The sequence below is a fragment of the Lissotriton helveticus genome, chromosome 4_1 (assembly GCF_964261635.1).
Source record: "Lissotriton helveticus chromosome 4_1, aLisHel1.1, whole genome shotgun sequence".
Taxonomy (NCBI): Eukaryota; Metazoa; Chordata; class Amphibia; order Caudata; family Salamandridae; genus Lissotriton; species Lissotriton helveticus.
The window spans coordinates 1,602,953,164-1,602,976,754 of NC_136063.1; the positions used below are offsets into that span (position 1 = coordinate 1,602,953,164).

At 44.5% G+C, this 23,591-nt stretch overlaps 1 protein-coding gene across 1 annotated transcript in view; it reads left to right on the top strand.

Annotated features, from left to right (window-relative positions):
* Window positions 1-23,591, top strand: part of HERPUD2 (HERPUD family member 2) — a 196,490-nt gene that overhangs the window by 146,404 nt on the left and 26,495 nt on the right. Inside the window, exon 8 of the mRNA XM_078688226.1 lies at window positions 22,674-22,791. Within this exon, the coding sequence (XP_078544352.1) occupies window positions 22,674-22,791 (118 nt within the window). The remainder of the gene's footprint in view (window positions 1-22,673; window positions 22,792-23,591) is intronic.

Sequence of the window (23,591 nt, forward strand, 5' to 3'; positions counted from 1 at the left end):
TAGGAGTAGTGAGTGTGTTTTTGATAAAAACTTTTTCAGGATTTTCTGTTAGTTCGGGCTTTACTGGTTTCCCTCCCAAACTATCACTTCCTAGTTCTTCATAGGATTTTTCTATTATTCTGGCCAGTTCATATGGTTGCTCAGTTACATCAAGTTCTTTTAGTTTTTGGCGGATTACCACGGATGCTGCTTCACCTTTAATATTAGCTAATTTTATAGCTGAGATCTGTTTGAAATCTTATAGTAATTTTGTACCAAGATTTAAAGCAGGCTCTGCCCCGTATTCATTTTGGATCTGTTTAAGGACGTGTGGTGTTACCGCCATGGACGGAACACCATGTGTTTTTGTGTAGATAGCAGCAAAGACTGTACCGAGAGTGTCACAGTCCTCCAGGTGTGGTGCAATCCCCATTGGTAAACAGATTGTTAGAATCCTGTGTTTCTCATGAGGTGTACTATTGGGAAATACTGCCTTGATCTGAGTAATTTTTTGAACTAACCAGAATGGAATTTGTTCCCTTTTTGTGGGTAATTTACCGATGACTGATTGTATAGTCTGTCGTGTAATTTTGTTTGTGTTCCCCTGATGAGGGGTGTGCTGTGGAATTCTTATAGCAAGTTGGACTGTTAGAGTCCGCGTGACATATTGTACCAATTGTCTATGTATTTTAATTAATTGTTTTAGCTGAGCTAATAATTATACATCTGTCATTCTTTTAATGTCAGTATGTGGTGTATAGCTGGCGAGTACCGGCCATGTTGCTCCTGGCCTACCTAGTGAACCTAGCCTGGCAATGTGATTTTGATGTTGTAGGGCGCCTTTAAACCAGAGCTGATGCTCTTGGTAAGTTAGTGGAATTTGAATGTCCTCGAAAGGAACGTATTCCGCTGGAGTTTCCTCTATCTTGTAGAAGTGGAACACGTGTTGTTGGATTTGCTTGCGGAAAGATAATCCATGAATAGAATACCTCTGTCTGCCAATGTGCCTCTGTGACGAAAATTACCCTACCACCTCTTGCAGATAGGCCATTTTCTATGAGCTTTATAGCTATTGTTTTCCGCACATTTTCCGGGATGTTTATAGCATCCGCATCATCATGTCGGAAACCCGTAGTGTCAAAACCTGGTTGGTTTGCATTTACTGCAGTTCCACTGCCCCCGGGATTGTCATTGTATGACATTTTGTTAAGAAGTTTTGCAGAGTGACTTTCAAGGAAATAAAGATAAGGTGCACAATATTTTGGAACACTGTATCCTTCAACGTTGAAAAATCCAAAAACTAATAACTAGGATCTACTCAGTTATGGCGGATATTTTATCCTTTTAACCCACTCCAGACATCTATTGGAGTATTTTATGGGAAAAAAGGGGTCTCTGTGAAAAGCACGACTGAGTTATTCTAGTATCTAGCGTTAAATTAGTGCCTTACCAAACGTTGGGCGCCATGTAGTGTAGTTCCTATATTCCCAATAGGCTCTGCGCATTGGAATAATATATCCTATAGATGTGACGTAGGATGTCTACTAGGTCTCTATCGAGTATATTAGACTTAATTTGAGTGCCTGCTAGCTCACAGGTCACTAGAAACTTTCTTGAGTTCACAAGAAGGGATTCGTTTCTGACAATCGCATAAACATGACAACTTTGTTTCCCCAAGATAAAACTGATCTTTAGAGTCGTGGTTACAATAGATAGATATTTTACTCAGTCATTCGTGCATGCTTCGTTTCACCAGAGGTGCAGAGAAATAGATAGACGGGCGTTTTCAATAAAAGTATTTATTGAACAGTCTTCTTTCTCAAGCAGAAGAATGTACTGCTACAATCGTAATACTGGTTGCAAAGTATAATGCGTACAGTAAAAAGAGTAGGATAAAATAATACTGTAAAAGCATTGTATGGCTCCTAGATTATAGATAAATACATATATATAAATAACAGAGGCTAAAAAGTACTCAACTGGTGCTTCTAAAATATGTCTACCCCGATGTACCTAACCTAAGTCTAGTACGAGGGAAGAAGTAAGTGAGGTGTAGCATAAATTTAGTAATCTTTGCCAAGAATCTATCCAAGATTTCTCTAAGGGTCTAATCAGCGCTGTACCTTGGTTTAGAATGAAGAAGGTGAGGCTGAGGACTCGATTTCCCAACAACCCGCAAGGGTAGCTTTGAAACACTGGAGCTGGATTTCTCATCAAGAGAACAGACATCGTCTCTCTCAGTGCGTCTGCTGGAGGGTCGGCTTCCTTCGGCACTTGCTGTAGCAGGATGCGTTGGGCAAGTAGATAGTCGAACTGCTCCAAATCACTGTGTGCTTGCTATGGCAAGTGTGGGCATATTTATACCTTGAAGGTGCCGAGATTGACATAAAGGTGGACATAATAATGTCATCAAAGAGTCTTAGTTCTTTGAAAACTCCATGAGTTCTTGGACAAGTCAGTATTCGGGCAAGGGTAAGTCCCTAGCTGCTGAAGCCGAGTTTTCCAAGAAATCGTTGTGGATTTTCGGAACTAGTAGAAGTAGCCCTGCCGTATTTGGCCTGCATGAGCTATGTCTAAATATGGTTATGATTTCTATGCCTATATAAGGATATGGTGATTTATACCTATATAAGGGCATGAATCGGGAAAATTACAGTAGGGTCCTAAAATGCAATACAACAATACTGGAACCACTGTCAGTAGTGCAGTAGGGGCTTACAACATTTACTTCGAGTGCTCTCCCTATTAATAAAGGGTTTCAATGAATGAACCATAAATACAAGTTTGAACAGCATTAACATATGAGCACAAATATTGCCTTAACTGCCGACAGTGTACTTTACTGATCCATAATGTGGTACTGCAAAGTGGCAGCCAAGAATTTGTGCTGCAAGGGGTTGTGCCTACGTGTCCCAATGACAAAATACACATGAAAACTTGTTTCCCTTGACCCTAAACAATATGTCCTGGGCGTTGGGCTATAGGAATTTCACATCCCTGTTTTAAAATGTTTTGGTTTGAAAAAAAAATATTTTATTAATTTTCTTCAAGATGTCAAAAGATACACTTATACGGCAAGAGGATGCATATGTACATTCAAATGGTGTAAAGTGGTTATTCTGTAACATTTTGTCCTTGGCTAGTAGTTACAGTCATGAACTATCCAATACATTGCCCGTTCCAACCCTTCTCATGCTAGCAGTATATATGTTTTCTGCTGGTACATTTAAATGATTACAGTTCTTGATGAGAATGATATAAAAACACACATTTCAAACTATATTACCCCCCTCCCCCCCTCCGCTGATGGGCATCGAAAGTAAAAATAAGGGAAAAAAGGGGAAGGACTGGATTGTGGAGGCTGATTAAAGCATATCCGGTACATTTTGGCAACACATGATTTGTGAGGTGTTATGAAACGGTTTAGAATTTGTCTGTTTGTTCTTCGATACCTGGAGGTTGAGGAAATGGTGAATACCAATGGTGAGGACTTATGTCTGTAACCCGCGAGGTATGTTCTCGGGGTGATTTAGTTTTGTTTCCTGCATGGAAATATCTAGTTTTTGGATGTGAGGAAAATTTGTAATTAAGTGTTAAACTACTTTCCAACATTGAAAATGTCAGCGGATTTAAAGGACGTCAATATGGTGTCCCAGCACATAGAAATTAGATTCTTTCTTAGTCCTCTACCATCATCTCTGCGAATAGTAACACTTTCTGCTAGTCCCCATATTTCAACTTCTTCCTTACAGCTGTGTAATGTAGGGGCGGATGGTGATTTCCATCGCCTTGTGATAACCCGTTTTGCTAGTATAAGAGCCAAGTCTGCAAATCTGGCCTGCACTTCGTGACCTTTTTGTTGTCGATATAGTCCCAATATACATGCTTCGGCTGTTCGTACTCCTATATCTCCCACACTTCTCTAGGACGGTGGATATCCCTCCCCAGTATCCTCGCAGTCCATATTTTATGAGCGAGATCTGCGTCCTGTTCAGTACATCTGGAGAATGATGCCTTAACGCTGGGGTAAATGGAATGTAATTTGTGTGGTGGTAAATATGCCCTTTAGGTTATCATATATTGAACGAATTTGAAACACATGCTTCGGGATTCTTGTTTTGGGTATTCCAGTATTGTTTTCCATTCTTTGTCTAGTAGTCGTATGTTAATGTCCGGCACTCATTTGCTGCGTATTGGATTCAATGGGGATGGTTGATGTGTGTGATCGCGTGATTGAACCAGCTTGTGAGATGGTTACCCGTTCCCATAAGGTATTTTAAATGTACTAGCTCATTCATCTCGGGATCTGCTCCTTGGGGAGCCCAGTTTCTTTTTATATAGGCTATCAGGCTTGCGTGGGTTAAAAACAGTGTAACCGTGACCCCTCGCTTGTTTATGAAATCTGTGTGTGTTAGGAGCGTCCCTTCTCCACAAGAGGTCTCCTACTGTGCTTACCCTGGCTTGTGTCCAGGGTTCTAACTGTCGGTTGGCTAGAGTTTCCGTATTGGTGGAGATGCCCAATAATGATATGTTGCGACGAATGCTGTGATGTTTATAGTGTATTTTAGTGCATGTTTCCAATATAGTATTGCAATATTCAGCAATGTTTGAGACAAAGGCAGAATCATACTGCCAGGACATGTAATCTACCTTGTGCGAGCATTTGCTGTATATGGGCTATTTCCTGTACATTTTGACCTGCCAGCCAGTATGAGAGCCATTGCAGTTGTGTTTACGAGGCAGTGTGCATAGAAATTCGGGGTTCCAATCCCTCCTGCATCCCACGGGAGTTGCAGTTTCATTAAACTTAAATGATGTTGACCTGCGCCCCATATTAAACTAATTAGTAATGTGTTCAATGTTTTGAAAATACTTTTGGGGAACACTACTGGCAAGTTCGTGAAAAAGTATAGTAGATGCGGGAGCATTACTGTTTTTGCTACTGCTAGCCTTCTAACAACTGAAAGGGGTAGAGACGTCCAGAATGTGATGTGGGTCCTCAATGAGCTTATTTCTTTCTGCAGATTCCCTTCAAGAAGATCTTGTTGGTTCCTGTATATTTGTATTCCCAAATAACTGAAAGTAGTGTGTGCTATTGCTATGTTTCGGTTTCCAAAAAGGATAGTTTGTGTCGCTGGCATTGCCAAAAGGGAATGCATATGATTTTCTGTAATGTATGGGCAAACCTGCAATAGACTCAAATTGTGTAAAAATGTGTGCTGTACTGTTTACATTATCCTGCATTTTTCTTGTATACAGTATGTAGTCAGCATAAAGTAATAGTGCGTGGTGCGTACAATTGAATGTGATATCCCATCCAGTGAACTCTGCACGCAGTTTGAGTTAAGGGTTCTAGTGCAAGCACGAATAACATAAGTGATAGGGGACAGCCTTGTCTTGTGCCTCATTGTATTTGAAAGGGTCTTGATATATATGATCCGCTGCGCACCTTGGAGGTTGTAGAGTATTTGGATCCATTTCGTATATTCCCGGTGATTCCGAATTTCTGCAGCGTGGTTAACATGTATTCCCAGCCTAAAGTGTTGAATGCTTGAGTGAGATCTAGAGGGATGCAACTCGCTTTCGGCATCTCCATAGAGCAGGAAAACATTATATTGCATTGTCTATGTATATTGAGGGATGTGTTACGCGTGAGGACGAAGCCACATTGATCAATATGTGCTAGTTTAGATAAGAGGGGTTGCAATTGGTTTGCTAAAATTTTGCTTAGGATCTTATATTCTGTGTTCAATAAGGAGAGTGTGCGGTATGCAGCCAGTTTGTTGTGGTCTATTCCAGGTTTGGGAAGTTATGTTATCAGGGCCTGTGCTGTGGAGGGAGGTAAAGTGCCCGTCTTGTATGCTCCTTTGTATAATTTCTTGAGTTGGGAAGGGGGAGGGGGTCAGTTGTTGTGGAGGTATGATTTCTATTATTGGTGTTAGAGGGGGGGGCATTTCTAAGGATGTGTGCCAACAGTGTGCCTGGTCTATTCACTTCCGTGTGCACTTTATGCATATAGGAGCAATGGTCTATGATATGTAATTGATCCAATAGTTTTGCGTATTGAATGCGGGCTTCTTGGAATTCTGATTTCGCAGCAAAGTCTAAGGCTGCCTTGGCCTCGAGTGTACCTACTTTTTCATTGACCTGTTTTAGTTCCCTATTGGTCTGTTGACCGGCTCCTGTAGTGGTATTGATGGCAGCGCCACACAACACCACCTTAAATGCCTCCCATTCCATTTCAACTGAAGAGACCATGCCAGCGTTTTCAGTAAAATAATTTGTAATGGTGGAAGCTAGTGCTTCCTTGAACATCCCATCCTCCAGGTGTTGAGGGTTTAATCTCCATGTGGGTACCGGAAAGGGGACTCATCCCCACGTATTTTTAATTTCTAGTGCGCTATGATCTGATATCGTTTTACCTACGTTGGCGGATCGTGTGGTTTGTGTTAATAATGATGCACGGCAAAACATATGATCAATCCTAGTATGTAGATCGTGTGCAGGTGACTAATAAGAATATTCTCACATCCCCTTATTAGGACTGTGCCATATTTCCCTCAGGGACCAACCTTGTGCCCAATTTTGCATCAATTTGGATAAACGTGTTGTGGGATCTCCGGTGAGGGGGAGGTGGGGTGATCGTGCCAGTGTTGCGTCTAGGACTGCATTGTAATCGCCTCCTAATATCCAGGGGTATTCAGTACAGTTTGCTAGTGCGAAACTCACTTGAGCACAAAAAGGTATTTGGTCTGAATTAGGGTGTATAAACTCCCTATTACTACTACGGGACTGCCATCTAGGGTACCCCGTAGTACAACATATCTACCCTTCTTGTCTATTCGCTTTTCATACATTACAAATCGAACTCCTGATTGTATCCACACTGCCACTCCCCGGGCAAAAGCGGAATAGGTTGTGTTATGTATTAGTCCTCCATTTTTTGTAGCTTAGAGGTCTCTAACGATGTTAAATGCGCCTCTTGTAATAGCACTATTTGTGCTTCACGTCTAACTAATAGAGCATGTATTCTATGTCTTTTGTGTGGCGATCCCATTCCCCCTATATTCCAAGTGAGACAGTTATAGTGATGTCGATTCCATGTGTATTGTTATTGTAAAACAGTAATGTCAATCGAGTCTGAAAGGAAACTAATTAGGGCCCATCAGCTTTCCTGTAAAACTACCCAATACTCATTCCAACTTCAGAAATTTTTTCGACCAAACTTTATAAACAAGTCCTGTTATCTCTACATACTAAGGTTGGCTATTGCAATAGGGGTCATGGTTGATTTGTGATGTGTGGGGCTCTTGAAAGGTCCCAATAGGTTTCCCATGAGGGGTGTAGGCCCCTGGTACCTGCCCAACACCCGCCAGGTGCCAGTGTTCAAGTCTTTGGGCCGCAGAGTTCAAGGGGCCAATTTAATCCTCTTGTTTCGTGAAGACTTCCTGTGGTCTGCTTTAACGACAGTCTTACCATAGTACTTGGCAAGCCACTGTTTGTCCCGTTGGGTCACGCTGCACAATAAGGCAGTGCATGTGTCTCACCTCTGCAAGAAATGAATGCCGGATAACTTCTTGTTGGTCTGCATTGATCTTGGGTAGCAGCCCACCGCCCGGCTCCTGAAGACTGGTGTCTCGAGATGGCTGCCAGGGCATAAAGGTTTATATTTGCCGGGTCCTTAGTTAAGCAATTAGTTTATTGTCTTTGAAGATATAGATGAGAAGAGCAATTGACTGTTGGCCGGTTCCGATTGTACTGTGTCACCTGTGGATGATTCCTCATCCGTAATTACTCTTATCTCTCTGAATGTAGCTGCAGATATTATAACCAGCCGTGTCCTTCCAGCACTTGTTTGGATGTTGGAGTGGAGTCCTCTTCCTGTCTGTTAGTTCTCTGGCGCCGGTGTTGTGGTTGCCCTTTTCTTGACTGCGATTCTTCATTTTGTTGAAGAGCCGAACTGATGGGTAGGTCGGGGAAGGTATGTTCGAGCCATTCCCATGCTTCATATGGCGTGTCGGTAAAATTACTTTTTTGGTCGTGTAGAATTTTGAGTTTAAAATAAATACTACACCAATGTACATCACATATAGTCACTTTTATCCCTTGTGCAATTTAGCACTTTTAGTCCATCAATTTTGAGTTTAGCTGGGTACAGAAGGGCGTACTTCAGATTTATAGTTTGTAGGTGTTGTTTGATTCCTTGGTATAATGCTCTTTTCTTCTGAACTTTAAGCTTATAGTCAGGGAACAGTGTTATATGTACGTTGTCCTTCATGATCGGTGCTTTTTCTCATGCCACTTGTAGGATCTGGTTACGGTCTCTGTAGTTAAGCACTCTGGCAACTATAGGGTGAGGCGGCGTACCAGGTACTCTCCTCCTCGTGGGAACCCTATGAGCCCTCTTGACGTAGAAGGTTTCTGTTAATCTTCTTACTGGCATCAGTGATCGCACCCATGATTCAATAAACAGGGTTGCGTTTTGGCCTTCTGTGTTTTCCGGCATTCCCTATAATGTGAACATTGTTACGGCACGACTGCCCTTCTTCGTCCTCCACCCGTTCTTGTAGGGTTGTGATCTGGTGCTGTAAGCGTTTCAGTGTAGCAGAGTGTTCTTTCTGCTTTGGGATCAGTTCTTGTACTGCCGTTTTATTGGTGTTCACTTTGTCTGCAAGTTTTTTGTGGTCGTCTCTGATTAGGGTGACTTCTGCGGTTAGTTAACCCAATTATTGTTGTACTCACCCACGCCTAAAAATCCTTCCACAACATCAGACCCAAATACCTCAACGAAAGAGTCTCCTTCCAGGTACCCAAAAGGAACCTCCGCTCCGCCGACCTCTCTCTGGCAGAGACCCCACGCATACGCAGAATCAGAGCAGGCGGAAGAGCCTCTTCCTACATCGCAGCGAAGACCTGGAATGAGCTCCGGCTGTGGGCTCTCCATAGTAGGGGGGACTGTAAACGAGGATGCGGTGGTAGAGGGGGCATTAGTGTCTTCAGTGTCTTGATTTTTCCCCTTTGTGCATCCCATTGTGATCCATCACTTGTGATTGATTGTAGCGCGAGCTGTTAGTTAATGCGATTGGACTGGGGAGGAGGAGGGGGCGCTATCTGGCAGTCTGCTTCTTAGGGGTTCGACATGTCGGTTTTGCGTCCCAGCTCTTTCAGTCCAAGTAAGTTGCAGTTTCAGTGATGTCGCCCGATTTGGTTCGCCTTGAGGATTGGCAACGTTGTACACCTTCCAGGGGGCCCTTCTCTAGCACTACCGGTAGTTATTTTTGTTACCCATAGTTCCTTTTACCTGCCGGGCAAAAGTTCGCTTTCAGTTCAGTGAGTGTAGGATCAATGTTCGGTGGTAAGGGAGGTGAACCATTGTAAGTGCAACAGCTCCCTGAAGGCGTTGAAGTGGCTGCGGGTGTTATAGCAATGCCGCTCCTTGGAAGGACCCTCTTCCCAGCCGGTGGATGCGTCACCTTATTTGTTCTTGGCTTCACAACACTTGCTTGCGATAGGCCCAGTGTCTAGGCCCCTTATATTCCAGTATTGCTTCCCACCTACCGGTCCAGAAGAATGGCGCTTTCATGCCGGTCAGTTCGGCTCAATTCGACAGTCCCAGTCGGCTCTGCAGTGAGTGGAGTCTCGTCAGTGTGACCACCACCAGAGGCACTTTTCTTGAGGTGTTGCGACATCCCTCCGCTCTGCCCACCTGAGTGGGACCAATTAGGCCTCGGATGCAAGGTGCTGGATGCGGTCCGTGGTGAATGGTTCCGTCGATTGTCGATCAGTCCCTAGCTTCGTGCTCTGGAGGTTTGCGCGCTGGGTGGGGGACAGCGACTCACGGGTCCCTCAGCTGTTTCGATAGAAGACCAGCGCTTTCCCTGTATCGGTGGGAGATGGTATCCGCCATGTTGGTGCCGTCACCCCTTCTATGTCTTGCCGCGGGAGTGGGAATTTGGCACCGCCAAAGAGTACATTTAGTCCTCAGGGTCTAGCAGTTGTCAATACTAGTTAGCGGAGGCCTATGTCATGCATTTTCGAGTGATATAGGAGGGATGTCGGGTCGCGGGATGGGAGCTCCGCAATTATGTGTCCGCCATTTCGGCAGTTAGCCAAGTTCCCTGTTTAAAATGTTTATTATGAAGTTGAAGCACGGTCAAGGTTGCTAAAGCACCATTCTCTTCGCCTTTTTGCCAACAGAGGATTAACATGGTGACAGTAACCAGTAGCATTTCTGTCTCAGTAGTAGTAGTCCAGTGATATTGAATTGAACCCTCAGATATTTCAGAAGCCTCTGGAGTATTATCATTTTTAATTGCAGGAAGCTAGAATGCTTGGTAAATGGTTTTATATTTCTTCTAAAGTGCAATGTCCAGTTGCAAGACCACTTAGCTGCGTTTCTGGATAACTCGTACTTGAAGAGATGGACAATTTCAAATGTATGCAGGCATTGTAGTGGATTCATTTGTTGGCTTGCAAATGGATACAGGTTTTGAGAAGAAGCAAGTGCAAACTTATTGGAATGATGTACAGCCATTTCCAATAAAATGACAGCTTAATTTACTTTATATATAAACTGTAAAATGATCAGCTATAATTGTCACTATCTCCTTTACATTAGTGTCAAAATTAACAAATAACTTTAATATTGCAAACAGTTCTTTTAGTTATTACTAGTTCATTAGGCCAGTGGTTCCCTAACTTTTTTAACCCACGGCTCCTTTGACGTATTGCCAATTGGCCGCGGCTCCCCATTATGTTACTATTTTTGGGCAGGTGGGGGGATGTAAGCCCAGCCTCTGGATTACTTCCATTTTTCTTTCTGAAAATAATTGGGATGAAGCCAATGACACTATTACAATCATAGTTGTAATAAAATCAAAAATATAACCAACGTTTAATATAAAAAACTTTAATTACTTAAGTCAGAAACAATACAAGGAAAACTCTTCAGCACTGGGGTCTGCATATGGATGAATGGGTGTACAAAATACTAAACAATACTACAGGAATCTGGGAGATAAGTCTGCGCATTTAAGGCTATTGTCCTTGGAAATACAATCTTGTGTATATGTATCACAGAACTCCTTGGACTACATGGAACTTCATCAGTAACATATTCTGCTGAGATTACAACCCTAAAATCATCTGTGCTCTCTACTGGTGTGTGTTAAAGGAAGTACGAGGAGCTGCTGAAGGAAAACACCAGATTGGTGTTTGATGAGCTGTTAAAAGACCTTGAAGTTAAGACGTGATTAACTCCAAACCCCTCTGACCAGATCACACCTCTAAGGAGCAAATTTTGGAGATTACGAGAAAACACTCAGTCATTACATTTTGTTGGTACTACTGTGGCAAAGTGAAGGGCAACACAGGACATCACGCCTTTCTTTGATGAGGAAGATGTACCTTACAGATTGTGTTCTCCCTGTTAGTTAAGTGGAGCCTAATAACATTTGTTGGGCTCTGCCCTGAAATAAGCTAAGAAGAAACTGGCAGACAGTTATGTAAAATATTTTGGAAAGAGGAAAAAAGAAATCATTTAATTACAAAATTCACTTATTTATTAAACTGTTTAACATCTTTTTGGTGTTCATTATAAAATGCCTTTGCGGTAAGCAATACATTGGGAGCATGACCAGAAGTCTGAAAATATACTCTGCATGACATAACAGAGCCACAGAAAATAAAAATCTCAATGGTGCTACAGCAGAATTTTTTTTAGGAAAATCAGAGGATGGCGTTATATTTTTGGAATCGATAAGAATAAGAAGATAAGAATACTACAAAATATAAAGAGGGGTGAAACATGTCCGTAAAACAAAAAGAAGCAAGATTTACTTTAACCTATTGCCACTAAACCTTTTGTTTCTGTGCTACAGAATAATTAATATTGCTGTAAAGGTTATTGATCTTGTTGGAGGATGTTGAAAGCTTTAAGGCTGTTATTGTAATGAATGTTCTAAAATGAATCCAGTAGATGGCGATAAAGATAAAAAGATACCTTGCGTCTCTGAAGTATTTTGTATGGTTAAGCTCGGGATTGAAGTGCACTGTTAAAGCATGATTTATATTTGCTCTACCTTGCTTGCAGTGTCATCGGTGCGCATCTGTTTGCGGCGCCCCAGGCTAGTTTTGACGGTACACTAGGGTGCCACGGCACACAGATTGGGAACCACTGCATTAGGCCTTTGTCTTCCATGTTACATGGATTCTCATGCCCTCTCCTCTGTAGCAGATGGCTCGAAGGCAAAATCCGAGCCTTTCTCTGCAATTGTGCAGACTCATTTGTAATTGTAGTTGCAATTATATAACCCTTAACACCCCTGATGAGACGTTGAAGTGCCTTACTGCAGGTAGCACACTACTCCGGAATCCAAAGTTAGTGGTTAATAAAGTGGTTATTGTTGCTTATTGGGATTAGTTATTTTCTGTCAGGAAACCATTCCATGCATTTACTACTGTTTCTTTGTGGTAGATGAAATTAATAGGTGTTTAGTGTGATTGTTAGAAGGGGCTCTGTGGGTTCATGCTACTGGTAGGTGAGATGTATAGAGTGAGTGACGGTGATTAGGTATTGTTCGGTTGCAGGGTTAGTACCATTAAACGGGGAGCTTGTGATCTATGAAACATGGTGTGAGTCATTGTGAGAAAGTGCCATCTTTCTTGCATTGGTATGCCCCCACTTTTTTTCTGACTGCTAATGTGCTTTGACTGAGTGTGCCCTGGGCTCCTGCCAACCAAGTACCCAGGGCCTGTGTTCCTTCCCTAAAACTGTATTGAAACTAAAACCCAATTGGCATCTCTGGCCACCTGCTGAGTGCCTAAGTACAGACAAAGAGTCGACATGGCACACATCCCTGTGTGCCATGCCCACAAACCCACTGCCCTGGCATACATCAGTCACCCCTCTAGCTGGGTGCCCTATGTCAGTGGTGTGGGCACAGGTGCATGAGCCCTGTGCCCCTACAGTACCCAGGGCCATTCCTGGGCACTGTAAGTGCAGTGATGCCATTAAGAGTATATGGTGCTGGGAGGTCGACATTACGAACTCCACAACACCGTAATGGCTACATTGAAGACTGACAAGTTTGGTATCAAACTTCTCAGCACATTAAATGCACACTGATGGCAGTGTGGGATCTAATGAAAAATGTACCACAGAGGGCGTCTTAGAGATGCCCCTTGAAACCTAACCACAATCCACGTCTGGACTGAGAGGCTGCCTAGGCCGCCACACATCAGACATGTTGCTGGACCCCTGGGTGGAGAGCCCCCCGCTCTCCAGGGCCTGCAACAATGCACTTCCTGGGCGAGGTGCTAGGTCTTCTCCCCCAGGATGGCAGGGGGAAGCTTCAAAGCCTGCCGCCTCTGTGAGCTTCTCCAGACCATTTGCTGTACCCAGCAGCTGGTCCCCACCAGTCCTGACCCCCACTCTGGCGGGAAAAACTACATCAGGAAGGAGGGGTGCCAGCCTCTGCCAACCCCACCCCTCAGGTGGGGGAGACTAGGTGAAGCACGACCTCGGGCTCCAGCCATCTTGAAGATGGGGAGCCCTGCCCAATCACAGCTAGGGCCCTGCCCCCCTACCACAGGAGAGGAGCAGGCTAGGGGGGTGTACCCACCCTAGGACAGGGACCTATTGGTTCCTGGCCTTGCCCTGCCTGTAACGCCCCAAAATTCAGTATTTAGGGGCTCCCTGAACCTTCCTTCCTCAGATCCCGATAAGAAAAGAAGAAAAAAGATCAAGAAGAAGAAGACCCGCCGTGCAGCTGCTAACCACAGGACGACACCACCTGACTTGGCCCCAGCCCTACCGGCCTGTCGATCCTGGAACCTGCCCCAGCCTAATCCCGGCGACTCCTGCGGCCAGCAACCTTGGGACACCCTGAGGACCTGCCTGCCTTGACCCTCTTAAAGACTGGGACTCCCTTAAGCAGAGACTCTGCTCAACAATCATACACTTGGTGCCAGCCAGGAAGCTCCCGACTAACCCACTCCGCACCCGCCAAACCCGGCCCGTGCCCGAGTGATCCAAGATCAAGAGGACGCCCCCCCCCCCCCCGGCGACTGAGACCCAAATTCCAGTGCCCAAAGACCATCCTCGACGACCCCGACGACACCTGCAGCCTCAGGACAAAGGACCCCTCCGACCGCGACCAGCAGGGGGTAAGATTTCCTGACCTCAAAAGACACCCCTGCACCCGGCTCCCCACGGCCCCCTGTGCCCAACTCCTGGGGGCCTACCTATGCTCCAAGATCCCAACTTACCCCTCCAAGTGTTGGTCGCTCCAGACGGTCCTCCGTCCCCGAGCCTGCAGTCTTTGTTCCCTTTTCAAGATCGTCATTGAATAACATTGAGCGCCCGTCGGCTCAAAAGCACCCAGCACCCAGCCGCCCGAGTGCCCCTGGCAGTGCAACCTGTACCCTATCCTACTTCCCCATTTGCCCTGAGCAAGTGACCAGGAGCCCAGCTCCCACAGCTGCGGGGCCTGCTAGCCAACAGCCAGCAACCGAAGGCCCCCTGTCTCTCATTGGATAACATTGGGCCTAACTACCTCTGCACCCGACCGCCCCTGTGCCGCTACGGGTGTACCAACTGTACCTACCGGACCCTGGGGGACCCCTGAGTCTATGCCCAGAACCTTAACTTCACCAGTTGAGTATTCACCTGAAAACCGATAACTCACTTTCCTGCCATAGGATAACATTGACTGGTTTGACTCGAAAAATCTTCTGTGAAGTTTTGAAACTCTAAAATATTCCTATAAAATCAGCCGAGTAACGAATTTTGAAATACTCACCTGGAATCAGGAGAGGAGCCAGTACTGTACCTTTCAGCCCAGTACTGACCTGCAAAAGTAATTTTAACCGGAATTACCCATAACTGAATTTTCTTCCATAGGAAACCATTTACTGTTTTGCTTTGAAAATTCTTCTGTCTACTTTTGAAAGTTACAAATATTCCTTAAAAATCGTACCAACTACTGAAACGTAATTGCTTACCTGTCTTAGATAGAGTACCCAGTGCTGGACCTAGGAGCCCAGTACTGGATTAAAAAAGTAACGAGAATTTTCTTTACCTGTGACTTGAATTTCCTGTCATAGGATAACATTGCCAGTTTTTCATTGAAAAGTTTCTAAGTGTCAACTTTTAAAATACGTTTTTATTCATTAAAAATCATTGCAATAACCAGAACGTTTTTACTAAACTGTTTTGAGCTTAGACCCCAAGGCTGAATCTAGGATCCAGTCCTGGGATTACAAAAGTAATCTATACAGTAATCAACTGCATTATGTAGAAAAACCCATTGAGCTCAATGTTAAATTGTGTTTAGAATTGTGCTGCCTACTGCAACCCCCCACCTATTGTGTTTACAAAGTTTTTTGCCTTTCTGCAAAGTATTCATCTGAGATCACTCATATTGATAAAAGTATATTTTGATACCTGTTGGTTCGAAAAATAAAACAACTATATCTTTTGAAATAAAAACAATTGGCCTGGAGTTCAGTCCTTTTGCTGACTGAGTGTGCACAACAAATGCTTTACACTGTCCTCTGGTACTGCCTTACTGCTGGACCAAGCTACTACTTTAGAGAGTAAGGTCACACCTGGTTTCAACCTCTGTTATACCTCTGGGGTTTGTGGACTCTATACACACTGTACCTTATTCTGGTCCAGTATATATAGAGGCATTTTCTCACGGTCATTTGCAGAAATACAAGGTAAAAGAGATTAAAGCAGACATGCATGCGACTGAGGGAAAAGTACATTCAGAAAAGTTGGCATGCAGAGGATGGTAGGGTAAGGAGAAGAAGAATCAGATAAGGGTTGTAAGTCAGAGTCGATTTTTCAAGCAGAGTGTTGGGAATGTAGCAGAAACATACTTTCTGAGTTAGCATGCAATCTGAGGATGTAAAGCTGCAAAAAGAGCGAATATTTCTTAAACATGCAAGTCCGAGTTGGCAGATCATTTAAACATTACGAACTTGAGCCAGTTGTGTGCCAAGTCTAATGCAGACCTTTTAAACAGTCTGGATTAGGCCAACCTTTGTACAAGGTCTTTATACTGCACAAGTGAAGGTGGTATAGACAACTTCTTTAGGGAAAAGTCTGATTTAATAGTCTTTCCTTGTTGTTCTAAGGTCACTGCACTAAGAGATGGTTATGCTTCCTGAAAAGGAGTTATTTAGCGCTGACTGAGGCACCTCGCAAACAGGCAGCCAGCTTTATTATCTATCTGAACTAATTACATTTATTGTTTACTACTGAGGATCCATATGTACTTGTGCGTGTTGCTTACATAGTAATGGAGGCCTGTAGGTCCCATGTGTGATCCCGTGCACCTGATGGATGCACGGTTGTTTACCAGACCATGGAACTGTATTGCTGACTTTCCTGAGCTGGAGGGAGGAGACCTAGACATGAAAGTGCAAACAGAGGAGACGGAGATCCTTCAGCAATTAAAAAAGACTCTCGACTGTAAAGAGCTACCGATTAGTCTTCCTGTAGTACTGAGATTTGCTGATTGAGTGGCGTTGAGTGAGACTGCAGTTCTTTTTGTCAGGGCATGAAGACTACTTTAGAAGCCTTTTTTAGGTTTCGCCTGGGGCCGGAGCTCCTAGCTCCGCCCAGGAGAAATCTTATGTCTCTACAGTGTGGGGCTTAGTCCCGCCTCTGCTTCCATTGGCTAGCTCCATAAATGGAGGCTAGCCATTGGAACAGAGATCTGTCCGTCATGGCCGGACCAGATTCGTGGGCGTTCCTGCAATTTTTTCCCTCTCCACCCTTTTCGCATCGTCATCGGGCGGTGGGCGTGTTTATTTTTTTCTTCTTTTCTGCGGCATCCTTCCTCAAACCAGCCGGACAGCTCTCCATGTGAGGACGCAGACCTGACCGGCTCTCTACTCCGAGCTGACACAATGGAAGGTGATTTGTTGCCAGTCTTTCTCGTGCAGCTCACAGGGCTCTCGGTACGAGGCCGTGCTGTCCCCCTTGTGCTGGGAGAGAACAGGCGCTCCTTTCTTCCTATCTAAACACGGCCTTGGTGGTTTGCCTTTAATTCCGTACATGGCGCTTGCGTGCGTGCAGGGCTGGGTTTATTGCCATGGGTGTTAGGTTTGCTGTAATTTATCACATAAACATTTGCTCCAGTTTTCCGAAAAGAAACCGCAGCCCAGCCTGGCTGCTCCAGTGGCAGAACACGAAACTTCCCGAGGCCCGTTCAGCTGCAGGCTGCATCGGAGTCTCAGCTTTGTAAGCGGCTCTGGCCTCCAGGTCTTTGGACTCGCTCTCCCTGTGATGCTCACTCGCAGTCCCGGACCCGTCCCTTCCTGGATAGCGTGGCCCCCTCGAGTGACCGTGCACCAAGGGCAGAATCAAGCAGCACCCCCGCTGTCCAGTGGGTGCCTCGACCTGATCCGGGGGGGGGGGGGGGACCCCTCAAATTGCGAAGCTGGGATCATCCTTCCTTGTGCGGGGGCAGAGCGGCTCCTCGTAAGCTTTTAATTCTGCCCAAAGCTGCTGCGCCGCTTTGCCGTGAGACCTCATGTGCTGGTAAAAGAGCCCTCGGCTGCAAGGAATGCCTCGGCGCATCGCCGGCTCACGGCCTCAAAAAAGGGCCTTTGTGCGCCTGGCTCTGACCTCAGCTCCGAACTATGCCTCTCGCTGTCCGTGTGCCGTTAACCCGCCCCCTCCTGCTGTCCGTGTTTAATGCGTGTTTGGAGAGGTTTTCGGCTACAGAAGCACAAACGGAACTCTGAAAAGAACTGAATCTATTTTTTTTGTGCCAAGTGAATTTGGAAAGCGCTTCGTGATGGACTGTGTCCATTTTTGGAGAGCTAAATTAGCTGCTGCTGGGGCATTGTTTTTGTTGACGCATTGTTTTTGTTGTGAGGCCGTGCAGCTGCCACCGCAGTGGGCGAGCAGAGGAAGGAAGAGTTCTGGCCTCCGTTTCCTGGCTGTGGCATTCGTGCCCTGGGAGCCTTTCTCCTGATAGCGACCATCGGAAGCTGGAGACGGCAGAGTCCCCATGTCTGAAAGGCTCGGTGGTTTCTGAAGCTGTCCAGAAGGCTCTCTCTTCTCAAAGTTTACTGAAAGGTGTACTCACGGTAGGTGGGCAATGCTTCTTAAACTGCCACCGCAGTGGGCGAGCAGAGGAAGGAAGAGTTCTGGCCTCCGTTTCCTGGCAGTGCCTATCACACTCATGCTTCCTCGCAGCAGCTCGACAGTACTTAGCAGGGCCGAAAGAATGTTAAAAGTGAATGGGAAAGGGCGAAGTGCTTATTTTGTGTGTGTGATTCCCTTCTTCCCCCCACCTCCTAAAGTTCAAGGGCTCAAAGATTGGTTGTAATGGCACAACTTCCAAATGCTGTGATTTTCGAAAAACAAGGCTGTGCAAATTCCATTCGACCCCATTCTAACACCTTTCAATTCCTTCATCTCACTTTTGCAGGTTCTGCCTCTTCATCACTGCTTTCTCCTTTTTATCACCATTTTTCAGTTAAGTGAGCAGGGAAAGGTGCTTTTGACACACTTTCAATAACTTCACACCCGAGGCCAGGCCTGATATTGGTATTCAGTTGGGCAGAGAGTCTCTTTCTGATACGGACCTCTGCAGCTTGAAAATGTTTAGGGAACACATGGTCGCAATAGTGTTGATGAAGATGTGCATGAGGGCTTGCATATGTCCGTTTTAAACTGGTGAATTCAGTTGGGGAGGTATTTGTGCCAAGTGTTGATTATGCCACAAAACAAAATGAAGGTAGGTAGGTACGTACAACGTAGTATAGTTTAAACCACACGAAGAATGGTGGAGGGAGAGGAAGAACTCTTTGTAGATTACTAAGAGTTCTTTGGTCTAGTTATTTATAAAGTTTTGTTGGCCTGTAAGATGTAGTATCTAGAAGTTGAAGCCTGATTTGTTAATCAGTTGTGGACATGATATATGCACAGTAGTGGTTAAAGGGAGCAGTGGGCGTGTGTGTGACTGCTCCAGTGTGTGTGTGTATGTGATTGCTCCAGTATGTGTGTGTATGACTGCTCCAGTGTGTGTGTGTGTGTGTATGTGACTGCTCCAGAGTGTGTGTGTGACTGCTCCAGTGTGTGTGACTGCTCCAGTGTGTGTATGTGTATGTGACTGCTCCAGAATGTGTGCGTGTGTGACTGCTCCAGTGTGTGTGTATGTGACTGATCCCGAGTGTGTGTGTGTGACTGCTCCAGTGTGTGTGTGTATGTGACTGCTCCAGAGTGTGTGCGTGCGTCACTGCTCCAGTGTGTGCGTGCGTCACTGCTCCAGTGTGTGTGTGTGCGCATGTGACTGCTCCAGAGTGTGTGTGTGTGTGTGTGTGTGTGCGCGTGCGACTGCTCCAGGGTGTGTGTGCATGTGACTGCTCCAGAGTGTGTGTGTGTATGTGACTGCTCCAGAGTGTGTGTGTGACTGCTCCAGTGTGTGTGTGTGTGTGTGTGTGTGTGTGTGTGTGTGTGTGTGTGTGTGTGTGTGTGTGTGTGTGTGTGTGTGTGTGTGTGTGTGTGTGTGTGTGTGTGTGTGTGTGTGTGTGTGTGTGTGTGTGTGTGTGTGTGTGTGTGTGTGTGTGTGTGTGTGTGTGTGTGTGTGTGTGTGTGTGTGTGTGTGTGTGTGTGTGTGTGTGTGTGTGTGTGTGTGTGTGTGTGTGTGTGTGTGTGTGTGTGTGTGTGTGTGTGTGTGTGTGTGTGTGTGTGTGTGTGTGTGTGTGTGTGTGTGTGTGTGTGTAATTGCTGTCTGCTGAGCTCGTCCGTAGGGTACAATAGGTCTCACATTTGCGAGAGATTAAGCTATTGGCAATGTTAATGACAATGCCATTTATTTATCTGTTTTCAAAAACAACACATAAATACAAATTTTGTCATTTACAATGCCAATAGCTCTAACTTTTCCAAAGGCGAAACGGTTGCATTGTAAATGCTTGTTCTCTTTCCTGATCACTGTCTGAGTGGCTGAGGACTGCCAGATGCAGATTGCTCAAACCTCTGTTGTAGGCATTCTAGGCTTTAGACTACCCTGCTGTGAGGATGCAGTACTTACCCATTTTTGACCACTTTTGCAATTTCTCATACACCGTGTAGAGTTTTTCAACTGTCACTTTTTCACAGTTGATTTTATCAAGACTTAAGGCAGTCAACATTGTCCCTCTGAACTCCATATTCTAGGGTCTTGAGTCAGAACTTTGATTTTAGTTGTAACTTCCTCAAATCTCTCTTATGGCAAGTTCATAACTGGTTGAATGAGACAAGATACTAGGAGTCACCTCCTGGTCAAGAGGCACCTGGTATATTTTGGGCAGTTTTTTCCATCTGGAATAATGCACCAGACAACGAGCTAGGTTTAGGCAGGTTAAACTCCAAGCAGGCTGTGTTACCACGTGCTTTGGGTGACTGAATGCATTCCCTTTGAAATGAATTGCTTAGGGTACAAAGAACTCGGAGGAGTGGGCGCATTGGAGACTGTCGGGAGGGAGGGTGCATTTTTTAACCCTGCTTGGTCCATCAGCACTAACCTTTGGAGCCTACTTGTCCAACTTTTCACCTTTATTAAATTCGGGGCTTGATCCAGGTGTCGACCTTCTAGTCTGGACTTAGCTGGTTTGAAATAGTGAATGAATGTGCCCAAGAGGAAGAGAGAGCAAAAAAAGACAGCTGGAGGGAGAGGGTGCAGAAAAATACTAGCGGGAGAAAGGAAGACAATTAAACTGGGGACATGCTGTGAAAAATACTATGCACAGCCTAGAAAAAGAGTAAATCTGAGAACAGAACTACAGAGGATTAAGGAGTGGGACATGGTGATGAAGCTGACAGAGGAAAAAGTAGAGACAGGACATTGAAATAATCGAGGGAAGTGCACAGGTGACAGAACAGGAGAATGTGAGACATGAACTAGGGTGGAAAAAGCTCAGAAAGATAAAAAGCGGAAGGAAGAAAAGGATTAAATGGGAGTAGAATTAGGAGCCTGGAAGAGAAACGGAGAAGAGAGGCGATTAGAGGGAAAAGTTGACAGAATTAAATACAGAGAGAGGAACGGAGGAGGCAAAGAAGTAAGATGAAAAGAATAAAGTCTGGAGCTACCGCCTTCATCACAATGCTGCTGCTTGACAGTTTACTCACTGCCCACCAGTCCCTCTTATGCCAAGCATTAACGGTGTTGGTCATGTGCTAGGCATAAAAGGTGTTGGTGACAGTCTGGGGTTTTGGGGTTAATCTCTGCACACGAAACAGAGGATCTTTAGTTTGATCAGGCTGGAGTAGCTCCTGGATAGTCAGCCTTGCTTCCGATGGCATCCAAAGGGCTGAAAACGATTCGAAGTCAGATGGGGGCCTACTCGGAGCCATTAGTCCCAGGCTTGGCATCCGGAGGTGGAAGGTGCTCAGATGTGCCACTGCATCATTTGTGTTGCTTATGCTTACCATCTACAGGACAACAGCACTATCCTTATATATAGAACTATAGATGGTGAACAGTGAATTACTGGGATGTTTTTCACCGATGGGTTCTGAGTAACATCAAATAGACAACAAGAGCGAAACTCGAGTTGTCTTTGATGTCACTCAGAACCTCCGAGGTGAAAAACATGACCAGAATCTACTGCCATTTATAATTTTATTTTATGAATTCTCCACCCCCCACCTCACCTCACCACCTCACCTCCCTACCTCACCTCCTTCAAGTCATCTGCCTCTGCTTTCAACTGTTACCCAGGAGCAAAGTAGTAATGGGAGAGCCATACATAATGTAAAAATAATAATAGGGTTGATGCACAGCTGTGATAATTCTCACAATTCAATTATTACTCAATTTTTCTCAATGTTTTAGGTGCTCCACAAGTGGCGTCGAGTGTCCTATGACGTCGTCTGTAACATATAATGGTTGTGGGGCCTGTGGACCACTGGTCCCATCCTTGTGTGCACACTGATATTCCCCACACACAAATGGAGGTTACACACGTTTTTTAGCCGTTTAGAGCTCTTTCATTGTCTTTTATTCCCATCAAGTATTTTGTGAAGAGATTCAACATCCAATATTCAAAACTTGATTATTTTGTCAACATATCACAATCCTTTAGTCAAGTCCAATGCATTTCGGGCCCAGATTTTGGCCCTTCATCAGGGAAAGGACACTATGAATGTAAAACATAAACAAAAACCATATAAACAAGAGCCATACATAACACAGCCTCTCCTCCCTGTCCCACCAATTTTTTTTTTTTTTAAATGCAAGGTCTCGTGCGCCACTCACTACCACTCCCTCTCCTGCAGAAGCTGCGCTCCTTACTTTCTTGCGCTGCTTTGACAGGCTTTCAGAGAGCCCAGCCAGAGCAGCCTGGAATTCCTTTATAATGTTGCAACATTGGTTAACAAGTTCTGTTACCCACTGGTGCTAGGTCATAGCAGTGATTTACTGGATTTAGAATCTAATCCTTCACCCTAATAGCTCTGTATGAGAGCCATACATATCAAACTTTTAAGTGCAGCCAAAGTTTGTGTACAGTTGATTCTACATTTTTCAATGTGCCCAGTACATCACCTTGAAACCCGCTTTGGTGCAATATTTACTCATAACACAGTAAATAAATAAATGCGTAAAGATAAGCCACTGCTTTAATTTTATTTCAAGACTTCACATTCCAACTAAGCAATACACCTCTCTTCTTTTTTATTTTTCTAGGCACCAGGCAAGATGGTTTCCTTTCAGACAAGATGGGGAACAGCAACCGGCAGCCAATCATGATGCTCACTTGAACAATGACTTGCAAAACGTAAATAACCCAGACTTTCATGAGGTGGTAAGTTCACCCGAGTTTTGCATTTTCTATTGATCGTCTTTTATTTATTGTCTTACAAAACTCTTCTCCCTAATTTGTTTTACATTGTCCTGTTCCCGTTTTCTGAAAATGATTAATCTATAATGGTGTGAGGTGAATATGGTAACTTTAATTTGGCAAGTATTTCCCTACCAGATCTTTATCTGCTTTATTACCTTTTGCATAATCTACCGTCACTTGAGCATTGTATATTTGTTGATGAAAGCAAAACTATAAATTTTCCAGTACTCCAATTCATTATCCTTAATAGATGGTAATTTGAAAGAGATGTTACCTGCAGGATTTGACTTGCCATGTCCAGTTTACCAGTAGAATACCATAGACTTTGAAAATGCTTGTAAACCTTAAAGGGGTTTAGGTTTTGGAACACTGCTTGAATAAACCATTGACTAATATGTAGACCAGATTAAATTGTACACTGTATGTTCTCCGTGCTTAAGTAGGCAAATAGCCTTCAACATCTATCTCGTTATTTTCTGTAAGCATTACTAGTGGCCAGGGTTTCTATGAGACTTTTGCCTAGCCTTAGCTAGACCAAATTAGGCTTACAAAATGTGTTTATGAAAGTGGTGCGAGTTGAGAGTTAGGGCTAAACTTTTAAAGCTGGACACATGCATTTAAGAGCCACTAGGTTGAAGTGCTCAGGAAATCAGTGTGATACACAGATACGGGCACCCAGGAGATCAGATCATAAATCAGATCACGGGATGGTTGTAAATGTGTAGTCTTTTGTATTCTTTTTGTTATAATCACTCAATTGA